Source organism: Clytia hemisphaerica, unplaced genomic scaffold (assembly GCF_902728285.1).
Source record: "Clytia hemisphaerica strain Z4C2 unplaced genomic scaffold, Clytia hemisphaerica genome assembly, whole genome shotgun sequence".
NCBI classification, from domain to species: domain Eukaryota; kingdom Metazoa; phylum Cnidaria; class Hydrozoa; order Leptothecata; family Clytiidae; genus Clytia; species Clytia hemisphaerica.
The window spans coordinates 209156-222130 of NW_027103682.1; the positions used below are offsets into that span (position 1 = coordinate 209156).

General features: G+C 35.1%; 1 protein-coding gene across 1 annotated transcript in view; it reads right to left on the reverse strand.

The window, feature by feature from the left end:
• Positions 1-12975, reverse strand: part of LOC136803796 (ATP-dependent DNA/RNA helicase DHX36-like) — a 55071-nt gene that overhangs the window by 40534 nt on the left and 1562 nt on the right. The window contains exons 2-4 of the mRNA XM_067060521.1: positions 3302-3465; positions 2555-2636; positions 267-431 (exon numbers count right to left, since the gene is read on the reverse strand). Of these exons, the coding sequence (XP_066916622.1) occupies positions 267-431; positions 2555-2636; positions 3302-3465 (411 nt within the window). The remainder of the gene's footprint in view (positions 1-266; positions 432-2554; positions 2637-3301; positions 3466-12975) is intronic.

Consider the following 12975-nt stretch of genomic DNA (forward strand, 5'->3'; position numbering starts at 1 on the left):
TCATAAATAATAATTTAACACTCATGAGGAGGTACTTATTGATATGGAAGACTTATCAAAGAAAATCTTATCTCACTAGGAATGGTAGTGAAATACATTAGACCAATTTGAATCTTAACAAAAATGGACCACGGATATTCGAATCCTGAAGCTATAACTCAACCCAGTGTCTCAAAGGAATAGGCCTAAAACACGACTTAGAATTGAGTGCTGGTGCTAGTCATTGGATTCAAACTTCCATGCAATGAAGGTAATATGGCACTTACCAAACTGCTGCAGAAGAGAATCATAATCGACATCACAATAACCATCATTAAAAGGTTCATTCTTTACACTTGTCGAAGAGCTTGACCCACTGGAGGCTGCTTGGAAAGAGTTTGGTGCAGCTGAAGTGTTTGAAGCACCCTCTTGAAATGGATCACTAACATATTCTACATAGTTGAAGAAAATAATAGCAATGATAAAAACACGGTTGACACTAGAATTTGACAGAAATTAATAAAGATTTATACCGGGTGACCCAGAAAAAAAGTATAAAGGTTTGATGGTTAACTGTGTCCAAAATAATGTGAATTTCTACTATATTCTTTTTCAATTGTCAAGACAAAAGACAAACTTAAAATTTGGCATGTAGCTTTTTAAAGTGGTTCTTAAGTTATAAGCTTTTGAATTCAAAATTTACTTTTGAAAAAGTCCAAAAACACGTCAAAAAAGGGTATGAAATTAAGCATTTTTTAAGATTTTCCCTAAAACCTTTTTGAAAAATCGCTCAGACTTACTGTTTTCCTATTCTTCACCATAACAGTTTTTTATTTGACGTCAATTAGATAAGACGCTTTTGCAACGCTCTTCGGAAAATGGCTGAAAACAAACAAAAACATCAAAATTCATGAAAATAACATCAAAATGGATAAAGATCAGCCTTTCGAAGCAGCCTCACCACCTCAAGCTTGCACGCCGTCAAGATGTACCAATGATGAGGACCTGGATCGCTTGGAATGCAAAAAATGTAAAAGATCAGTTCATTATGAGTGCACACAGCTACCTTTGTATCAACTACAAATATTCGTGACATCCTATAACGATCATTACTTATGTTCAAACTGCGTCCGAATAACGAAGAACCTAAGAAATAAAGTGGGTAAAAACACTCAACATATGATGCAAAATGAACTTAAAAAGAAAGACGACGTCATACAAAAACTGAACAACGAGGTCAACACCAACACCAAAACCCGTGATTCCATCAAAAATGATCTCAAAATTTTTCTCTGGCAGGAAAGCTACAAGAAATGGAAGAAAAGACAAGAACCATGATAAAGGAAGAAATCAAGCACACAACAGAAATAATGACAGAGACATCAAAGAAAACATACGCCGAAATTACTAAGAAGCACAAAGAAGACTTAAGATCTGCCGAACAACAAAAGCGGAAGGAAGAAAGTGAAAAGAAAGACATAGACTCTAGAAAACTGAATATCATCGTTCACGGGTTTCTCGAATATTCAGGCCCAGATAAGGAAAAAGAAGAAAATGGGGAAAAATATGACATATTTCGGTTCCGAGAACTCCTGGAGGACATCAATGTTCCAGAAATAAATGTTACTCACCACAGATTAGGAAACAGAAAAACAAAAAATGGCCGTCCTCTTAAAGTCACCCTACAAAGTAAGCATGACAAAGATCTTATCATGAAGAATTTACACATGCTGAAAGAAACTTGTTTCTTTCAGGTAAGTATCACGGGAAGATTTCACAATCAACGAACGGAAAAAGATAAAGGAGATGCACGAACAAGCAAAGAAACTTAACAAAGACAATAAGAATAAAGACTTCAACTGGCGCGTTAGAGGGAGCCCAAGAACAAAACTACGAATCGTTAAAAAATTACAAAATCAAACAAATATATCTTCAAATTATAATGAACAAAAATACACTACAGAAGAAATCGTCAGCGATTGGGCATCAACAGATGATGTAGACTATTCGTCTACAGATGATGATGAATGAATCATTTTGTAAATAGGCAGTCGAACTCTATTAGCTTTAAAGCTAGTACATATTTGTACACTTTTTTCGACTTTAAAGAATATACACATTAACATTAACATTAACTTTTGTTAGGATATTTGATAAAAAATCATCTGAGGTCATTAACTAGTAGAAGTCATTAAAATAGTGAACCACTGAACCAAATTTAAAAAGTCATATACCAAATTTTAAGTTTGCCTTTCCTTTTTACAATGAAAAAATAATTCATTAAAAGTTCACCTTTTTTCGGACACATAATTGCAATGTCCTGACATTACAAATGTCTACTAACATTACATCGTAGAGATATGACCTTAAGAAACTAAGTCCAACTATACCAAACATCAAAGTCTTAGCTTGTCAAAATAATCAATTTTTACTTTATGAGTTGCTGGATTATGGAAAATGCTAATTTTTTGAGCTACATAACCATTACCAAGAGGACCTAATGTAACACATCAACACAAAAACAGTTTTGAAATAATTGAGACACAATTATACATTTAGAAAGAGTGGCACCAACCCGTTTCCATTTTGCATTCCTGCTCTCTAAGGAGGGAAGTCAAATGAGACTCTTCTTTCTTTGATAAGGTAACCACTGATCTCTGTAAGGAATTAATCATGTCAACATCATATTTTTAAATCAACATAAGATTATAAGTAGTAAGGTTTAACAGACTGCTCAACACGAGCTTTCAAATCAACTTTAGAAATAACAAGGAAACATTCATTTGGCTTTGATGAACCACCTGTTGATCTAACACCAGTTTTTCTCAAATTATTTCCAATCTGTCCTGGAATGCCCTTTGACATTTTTAGCTTTAACTAGCTGTCACCTGGCATCGCATGTCTGTCTAACAAAACGGGATAAGCTGAACGCATCATAAGCACTTTGAATGGGTAAATTATGTAAAAATTATGGATTTATAAACCCAAAAATTTAAGATCACAACTTAACAGACTTAAAACGAGTGCTCTGTGACTTCATTCTGATCCATAATAACTTCATTGCAAGGGGAATTAACTTTCCAATTCACTGAAACTATTTCTTCACTATTAACCCAATTCTCAATTTCTGATCCTTCAATGTGGGTTCAAGCATTAAATCAGTAATATAAGGGCCAGTGTTAAGATTAGAGCTCAGAAGTCAAAATATAGGCCCGGTAGGGTTGGAGGTTTACCACAACCAGAATGGACAGATAAAAGTTTTTGAATCATCTTGCTCGTTAACAACGTAGCCATACGAACAATACTGAAAGTTGAGACTTACATTTTCTACTTCAGCTTTTTTCTTTCGTTCTTTACCACGCCTTGCATAATACAGTCCAATGTCTTTTCCACTCAGACCAGAGGGATGGCCACCTCCTCGGCCCCTTCCACCACGGCCACCACGCCTGTTCGGTCCTCCACCTCGTCCTCTTCCCGGAGAAGTCCCTGTGGGAAAGAAAAAACTTTTTTTCATGGGAAATAACTAACCATATAGTTTTATATCTATGACAGCTGAAAAAGTTGCCAAAAACAATCATATGTGGGAATGTTTACAAGGTTCTTGACAGATAATGTTTTGTTTGATTGTCAAATGACGACAGCACCATTATTAAATTTGTTACATCTACAACTAATTGATGTTTGGGAGTGCGCCTCAGGTAAGTTATGGCATGTCTCAAAAACCTGAAAATTACCATAATTTTTGAAGCCCATTAGCCGGCAGAAAATGAGGAAACCAATGATTTGCTACGAAAGGTACCATGATGAAGTTTCGCTGTAGAGGGTTTACCTAATTGTTTACGCCCTTATTTTCGCGAAAAACCGCAAAAACTAAAAAATGCTGACGTCAGCAAAACTTGTTTTTTAAATAACTCCAGTTTGGCTAAAGATAGAAGCATGAAATTTGGATTGAAGTTGCGTATCATTAATAGGATCATTTTGCAAAAAAGAAATTTTGAAATTTTGCAGCACTTCAGCACTTTATTGCAAAATTTCGTATTTTGTTAATTTCTGCTGACGAAAGCAAAATTTCGAAAAGTTTTTTTTTGCAAAATGATCCTTTTTAATGATATTCAATGTTGGTCCAAATTTCATGTTTCTACCATTAGCCAGACTGGAGATATTTAAAAAACAAGTTTTGCTGACGTCAGCACTTTCTGGTTTTTGCGGTTTTTCGCAAAAATAAGGGCGTAAACAATTAGGTAACACCCCTACAGCGAAACTTCATCATGGTACCCTTCGTAGCAAATCATTGATTTCCCCATTTTCTGCCGGCTAATGGCCTTCAAAAATTATGGTAATTTTCAGGTTTTTGAGACATGCCATAACTTACCCGAGGCTTTATAGTTATGATTCCCATTAAAGAATCTTTTGGTTTTCGATGTTACTTAGGTAGCGACTCCAGAAGTCACGCAAATTTTGTTGATGTCAAACCAAATGTTTCATTTTCTCGTGAACTTTGAACCCTTCTAACTTTTTTTCCAAGAGTTTTTACTTAAAGAAAGCCTGTGATTTCAGCTTTCCTGTGAACATACGCTAGACTGCAAATTGGAAAATTTATATTTATCAGAAAAATAGTAAGGATAGGGTGGGGCATCAAATGTCAAAGTCAGATTTAAGATGTAGTGTTTTTTTATGAAAATTTAACCTATTGTGAGGCACTCTGCGCAATTTTTAAGTCCAAAATTGGCCTAACCCCCCTGGGGGTACTGATTCGCACTAGAGGCAAAAATTAGAAAAAATGGCATTTGTGGCCTTTTTAGGCCTGAAAATATGTCAAAACTATTGCAAATTTTAATTTTTTCATTTGTTAGAAAAAAAGTTTAGAAGGGCTCAAAGTTCACGAAAAATGAAACATTTGGGTTGCATACCTTTTAATGTTCAAAAGGTTGTTACTATAACGAGGAACAAGAAGTAACAAGAAGTAACGGGAAGTAACAAGAAGTAACGAGAAGTAACAAGAAGTAACGAGTAGGTAACGAGTAGGTAACGAGAAGTAACGAGAAGTAACGAGAAGTAACGAGTTCTCAAATGAAAGTAACGAGTACCAAACCTAAGTAACGAGTACTTTAGTCAAGAAAATGACGCTCCATTGTCTTGCTTTTGTCACTGGTTAATTGTTTTAAGATTGATGACGTAATTTCTAGATTTTTTTTCAGGCACCTATATCTCGTGATTGGCTTGTCTGTTTCCTTTCAAATTTGGCATGTGACACCTTGACAATAATGCCTTGAAATTAACCTAATTAGATTTTGTCAATTTTGGTGATGACGTCATCATTTGGGGCCTTTTTGGTACTGGAATCCGGACACCTATATCTCGTGATTGGCTCATCCGTTTCCTTTCAAATTTGGCATGTGACACCTTGACAATAATGCCTTGAAATGAACCTAATAGCACACCGTTATGCAAACGTCATAATTATTACTTTTAACACTTGACCGAAAATCAATCCCACAATCCTTTTCGTCTTAATTAAAAAGTCGTGAAAGTCATTACTTTTTCTTTGTAGTTGAGTGTAATTTGCATGCAGGCGTAGTTAACGCGAAGGGTGATGGGATTGAATTTCGGTCAAACAGAAAAATCAATGTCTATTTTTAGATTCACTGCGGTATGCTATTAGATTTTGTCAATTTTGGTGATGACGTCATCATTTGGACCCTTTTTGGTACTGGAATCCGGACACCTATATCTCGTGTTCAAAGGGTTCAAAGGGTTCAAAAATTTCTTTTGGTCAAAGAATTTGCTTATTCTGGTTAAAACAGCTTGAAATTGACTAGATAAAAATAGTATATATGTTACATAAATATTCCTATTAACTCTTAGTTTTGAGTTCTGTTTTGACTAAAAGCACTTTGTAAGAGAAATAGAACGAACAAAATTCAGATTAACCCTATTTTTATCAGAGGGGTGTTTTCCACCAGGCTGGCACTCTTTTGGTAATAGCTCACTGAAAAATTCTTTTAACACTCTGAAAGTTTCTGACTTTTAATATAATATTATTAGCAGCATGTATACCAAATTTTACAGTTATACACCAACCAGATCAGGTTTTATGACTTTTTTGTGCAGGCACATATAAAATCCAGCTAAAACCCTGTAAAATCTTAAATTTAGCATAACTTTCGATCTAGGCATCCAACTGACTCCAAATTTTGACAGGTTTTAGGTATCAACAAAAAATTTTAAAAAATATTTAAAAAAAATTCAAAAACTGATGACGTCTAAAAACGACGTCATTGTTTTTTGAAAAAATTTACTCATTTTCTGCATGGATTTTAAACGTCAATTTTATTAGAATGCTAAAAACGGGCAAATACTTTAATCGTAGAAATTTTAGCGAGACTAATTTTAGCGTATTAGCAAGTTTTCCCTATTTTCGCTAAAATAAATCTCGCTAAAACACGCCGAATCGACAGATCGCTAAAATTTATCCGCGAGAAATTTCTGGTTATATTGCCTTGATACATTTTTATCAATAGGAAGGGTTTTAGTGCAAAGAAATGCTAGAAAACGAATTCAGTCAATAATGTAATACCGGTATTCGCTAAAATTTATCCACACGAAATTTTTTGAAATCGTGATTCACTAAAATAAATCCAAAAAAATCAAGATTTTCCGACTCGCTAATATACGCTAAAATTAGTCTCGCTAAAATTTCTATGATTTTAAAGTATGTTAAAGATATTTTTATTGGTCAGCGATAATTGTGAAACTTTGTGATGACGTCATCACCTTCAATTACTCGTTACTTAGGTTTGGTACTCGTTACTTTCATTTGAGAACTCGTTACTTCTTGTTACTTCTCGTTACCTACTCGTTACTTCTCGTTACCTACTCGTTACTTCTCGTTACCTACTCGTTACTTCTCGTTACCTACTCGTTACTTCTCGTTACCTACTCGTTACTTCTCGTTACTTCTCGTTACTTCTCGTTACTTCTTGTTCCTCGTTATAGTAGCAACCTGTTCAAAACCAAAAAACTGAAACTGTTTTACTAAACTGCAAATGGTTTGGGTTTGTTTACCTAAACAAAGAAGCTGTTACATTGCTAATTCGATTTCTAGGATCTTGCCTGAAGTCACAGCAACGAATTTCAAAATGGTAGCCCAGCGGAAGAAAACATTAAAGCTTAGGGCTCGTGCATGCGTGTGCTTAGTGAACCAGCGTAAACAAGGTGCAGTGCTTGGTTAGAATAATGGTTTAGCAAAACAAAAAATCAAATGGTGTAGTTTGTTTGCTAAACCCTCGGTTTAGCAAACGAAGAAAACACAGAAAAAAGACTGTTGGCTTTGATTGTCTGTTTAGGTAAACTTTTAAATGAATCAATGCGTTCGCTAAACCCTTTGTTTCACTTTTTTGGGTTTTTGGCTAAATGGTATGCACCCTTGGTTTGACATCAACAAAATTTGCGTGACTTCTGGCTTTAAACAGCCCCCTATAAACAGGAAAATAGCTATTTCACAATCACTATATTATATCTCATTTTATCTCCTGGATCACCTTGGGTATGATAACAAGAATTGATGAGAAAAGCGTCAATGGGATTATATTTTATAAATGTTTCAATATTTTTATCCCATGCTTTGTATTTTTATAAAATAACGTCACTATTTTCATATCTCTAAAACAGCTCTCTTGGAGTACAGTATTTGTTGTTTTCAAAACCTGTCAATCTATATCCACTTGCAGCGTCAGCATCCTATTATGCATGAAGAATATTTTATTGTTAATTGGTGTACAGAACCTCATACTTTGAGATAACATCATAATTTACATAAATTAAGTGTCATTTGTTGTCAATATTTGGGGTTGATGATTTGTTGTTTAGTCTTCTAAATAACATATTTTGATTTTTCCATTATGGTACATGATATTTTCAGGAACTTATGTTATGAGTTGTATGTTATGAGTTGTATGTTATGAGTTGCATGTTACGAGTACGTTACAATTTTCCGGTCTGTACCGGATCTGTGACCTGTGACCTGTGTTTTTTACACTAACTGCTAAAATGGCCTCCAGTCTTTTACAGAACTCAATATTTACAAAAAATAGGTCAAAAAGCTCTCAAAAATGCCTTTTTGGGTAGGGGTAGGAAAAGTGACTTTTTGTCAATATTTGGAGACCTGTCTGGACCTGTCACTTTCTTTCTGTTTGGTTAGATATCACGAAATTTTGGGTTCATATTCAGTACCCTAAGAAGTTTAGGAAAATCAAAGCATAACCCTTTATAGCCCCTCTTTCGATTTCAAAATGGTAGCCAAATAGAGCTCAAAACTTCAAATTTCAAATAAATTGCAATCTGGAGCATAATATGGAGGGCTCTAAAAGTGCAACAAGACAAGTAAACCATCTTAAATCTATCAAAATGATCAAGAACTGTGCCAAGTATTAGGAAATATTATTTGGCACCCTGTGAAAAGGGTCAAATAGTCGTGGTGGCCAGTGTGAAATCGATCAAGCAAGTGAAATTTTGGTGTCTGATGAATCAACAATAGAGCCCCAATAGAGCCTCCAACATCGAATATTGGACAAATTCAAAGGGCAGCTAGTAATGCAAGTAGCATGTTAAGTGCAAGTTCTAGTAATGGCACGTTTGCCCGGCTTAATTGTAATGAACGATTGAGAGCTACCAACCAACATTCTCGATATCACCCATAAGTTAATAAAAACAAAAACAACAAGAAGAAACAAGAGTAAACAGCCTCAAATCCAGAACAAAAAAGTACCTGAGAAGGTTTTCGAGATTGCTCTCATAAAGTGTAACGATGATGAGTTTTCTGATGAGTAGGATCAAGAGCAGAATCATTTGATATGGGATAGTGTTATTGGGAATGGCATTATAAACATTTATCATATGGCGTTATCAGAAAATGTCAGAAAGCCTATGATACACTGGGTATGAAGTTGCCTCTTTTTCACCAATTTCACCTTTCATTTCCCTAGGGGTTTTGCCAAAAATTGTAATTTCGCGAAAATGGCCAAATTTTGCAAAGACCGCGAAAATTAATCCATGCGAAATTTGATCCATCTAAGGTACCGAAAGACTGAAAGAAAACAGTAAATTTGGGATGGAAATTAAGTAGTAGTAGTAAACAAGGCTGACAGAGAAACACTATAAGAAATAACGAAAAAGAAATAACTCGGACGTACTCTTCGTAATCTACTCTACGTGTTCTTCACCTAATACAGTTTTTAAAATATCCATTGCTTTTATATAAATATCTATCCCTAAATGTTCAGATTTTCGAATTACATCAATTCGATCATAGATATATGTAGCAAAAAGGTTTTCTAAAGCCTCGATGTCAGGGGATGGTGGCTCAACAACAACATTATTCCCTTCTGAAAAAGGCAATGGACCACCAGGGTCTTCGCCATAATATTCATTTGTTTCATCTTCCTCAAGGCTATCTGCAGATAATGGATTTTCTGGATTTCTCATACCGTTAGCCCAGATTTGGTTTGGTGTCCAGTTGTGTTCACTTGAAAGCTTGTGGTCGTTAAACATCGCTTTAAATTCCGAGATACAGTGGTTAAGTGTAACAGAAAAAGATGAGTTTCGTTTTCTGTGTCTAACAATCCATTCTGTTCCATTGCATAAAAGGTATAATAGAATATTGCTGTAACACATCGGAAAACATCTCGCCATAAGCGCTCTATGCGCTGATTTCTTGTAGACGGGCCAGCAATGAAACTATTTCTATCAGACCCTCTTTTTGCAACCATTTCATTGCATACTGAAACGTTTTTCGACGCCAAAATCAACTCTTATTCTTGAAGGCCACCAATTATTGTGCTCTACAATAGCATTCAAAAATAAGTTCCTTACAGTTTTGGCAAGATTATTCTTGCACTGCAATGCAGAAACATAACCTTTCTTGACTTTCCATCGATGCATCCATGAACCACGAACCTCCATCGAATTAAAGAATGCAATTATGCCCGTCGATGTGCCACAGCGAGTTTGGCCAAGGCACACGTGATAAGTTCGTCTTCTGATTACTGCACCCCATCTGGAGATAACGTTGTCTGGATCAACGCGATTTAAACTCTCTCGCACTCGCCTTTGTTGTATTTTTATTCCTTTTGAGTGGAAAAGCCCTGCAATGAATCGATGACCCAATGTTGTTCCATGCCTGTCAATGTAGTCTTTGATTATGACATCCACCTCTTCATCACTAATGTCACTGAACCTTTTCAGATCAGAAAGGTCAAATTCATTGACTCTCCTGGTAACTGTCCCACCTAGAGACACCAAGCATCTCAGCAACTTTTGTCCAACTAAAACCTAAACGACTTAGCTCTTCCAATAGTTTTATATTGTGAATTTTGGTCGACCAGGTTTACCATTGCTTGTCAAGTTCGTAAAGGTCACACAGCATTTCGTAGAGTTGACTTTCTTTCTTCTGTATGTGCTGGTTAGTAGCTTTCTTAGATCATTGAATATAACAATAAAGTTTGATAAAGTGGAAACATCTTCGGTCGCTATTTCCAAATCAATATTGGTGGAAAGATTATGTAGTATTATCAAAAGTTCATCAATACGATGGCATTGAAATAACAATTCTTCTTCGTCGTTATCAGAAATGTTTTCTAGAGATGTTAAGACACTTTGAAGACTCGTTTGTAAAGATGCCCCTAATCCATCCATCTTTGCAAGTCACCATTATGAATCTACCATTTTTTAATGTTCGAAAGTGGGAGAAGATCAATGGAGGTGGGAAACTATCAACGGAGAAGGGTTACCAGAAAAATCAAAGATTTGAATGAAAAAAAGTTCAAAGATTGAATGAAAAAAGAACTTTGAATGGAAAAATAAAGATTGAATAAAAAAAGATTAAAGATTAAACAAAAAAAATTAAGTGAAAAAAAAAAATTGAATTTGAATGAAAAAGATTAAATTTGAATGAAAAAGATTGAATTGAAATGAAAAGGATTGAATTTAAATGAAAAAGATTGAATTTGAAGGAAAAAGATTGAAATTGAATGAAAAAGATTGAATTTGAATGAAAAAGATTGAATTTGAATGAAAAAGATTGAATTTGAATGAAAAAGATTGAATTGAACAAAATACGAAGGATTGGATTGAACCAAATATTGGCAGTGTAGACCTAACTCTTCACACAAAAATTACGGGAAACGCATGTTTGGACTTTGTACCCTATGCTGCACTCAAGCACTTAAGCTAAAGTCCCGCAAAGGCAGGACAAAAATCAGTTTTTTGAAGTTTGCAAAAAAACGCCACATAGAAGATCTTTCAAATTCAGTATGTGAATAGAGCAGTAAAAAATACAACTTTTCTATTTTTCTTTTTTTTTGCAAAAGTTCTAGGAATGAAAATAAAGCGATAATGATAATTGAATACTATCCATTGATGACCCGCAGCACTATCGTAAAGCTAGAATCGCTTCGCGTACTCTTCGCTTGAGAAAATGATTGACAGATTGAAGTTTTTCACCCGCGCAGGAGTTCGCGGAGCGTTCTCGGCTCAATCCTCGGACCGCGCTAAAAATGGTAGACTGAGCTGTGATAGATCATTTCGATGGAAGTTGTTGGAATGCTTACAAGGCTCTTGACAGAAAATCGTTTGTTTTATTGTCAATGATGACAGTGTGGTTATTAATTTTGTTAGATCTGACAAATTGATGTTTGTAAGTGCACTTTATAGTTTTGATCCCCATTGAAGAATCATATTCTGGTTTTCATGTTATTAGATGCTGTTTTAGAGCTTTAGGTCTACACTGATTGGGATTGAACCAAATATGGGGGATTGGATTGAACTAAATATCAGGATCAAAGATTGAATTGAACTAAATATTCAAAAGATTGAATATTGCTACAGAATGGCCGGCATATCAAAGCAGCAAAATTTCAAAACAAATGAAGTATGCGGCTCTGCTCGCGGATCTACTCTACCATTTTTGTTTTGATTTAACTTTGTATTTTAATGACCAGACAGGTCGTTCATTTGACAGTTCCATCAATATGCCAAAAATATTTTGTTCAACCACCTTCAGTTAGGGAGACCATCCAGAATCCTGCCATTCTATAAGCCAGCAAAAACTAAATGACACTTGTAAACTTAAGTTTCTTACTATTTTCCATAGAAAACAATCAAAAACATTACTACTTCCCAAAGCCGGAGACCAGAGCAAATGATCTTCCTTGATGAGGGCGTCCTTTTAGGTCTATTGTTAACTCATTTAAAATGGTGGACAGAGTTGGGGAATGATAAAGGCGCTCGCCGCTTCGAGGGTGGTAACGCCAAAACGCCCAATATGATCAGCCAACAGAAGGCGAGTTTGTTACCGCGCGAGTTACGTCATACACTCCACCGTAGTGAAAGCCCGAACGATATTTCACAATTATAAGAATATCTTATGTGCTTAATTCTATTTGACTTTGAGAGCTTCATTGAAGATGAAGAAGTAGAAAGATAAAAAATGTGCTGGTTAATTTTGTTTAAATAGGTGTGTTCTATCATTGTTGAAAGTTGGAGAAATTTCTACCGACGCAGATATTTTTTACAGCCAATTAAAGGCAAAGTTTGCTTATGCTTACTGTGTTTGCTATATCGTCTAGGCAAAAAACGGTTAAAAAAGACACAAACATAATTTTTTTATGAGTGCAGTTATGATTTTTTTGATTGCGGTTGCGTACAGGAACTCGCCAAATGTTCCTAACTGACCTTCACTTCAAGATAGGCCACCATAGAATGAACTTCCCTTTATAGGATGAACCATATTCATGTGGTTTCAGCCTTGCACTCCATCGCAGAGGCTAATCAATTTTAATGACTTTTTTGACTAATGACCAAGTTAAAATTTTTTAATTTTTTTATATTTGAGTATTAAAAAGGCATGCATTCAAATAATAAAGGTTTAAAATTTTTCTCTGGGCTAGTTAGTAAAATATCTCAAATAGGCTCTGTGATGGAGTGTACACATGCGAATAT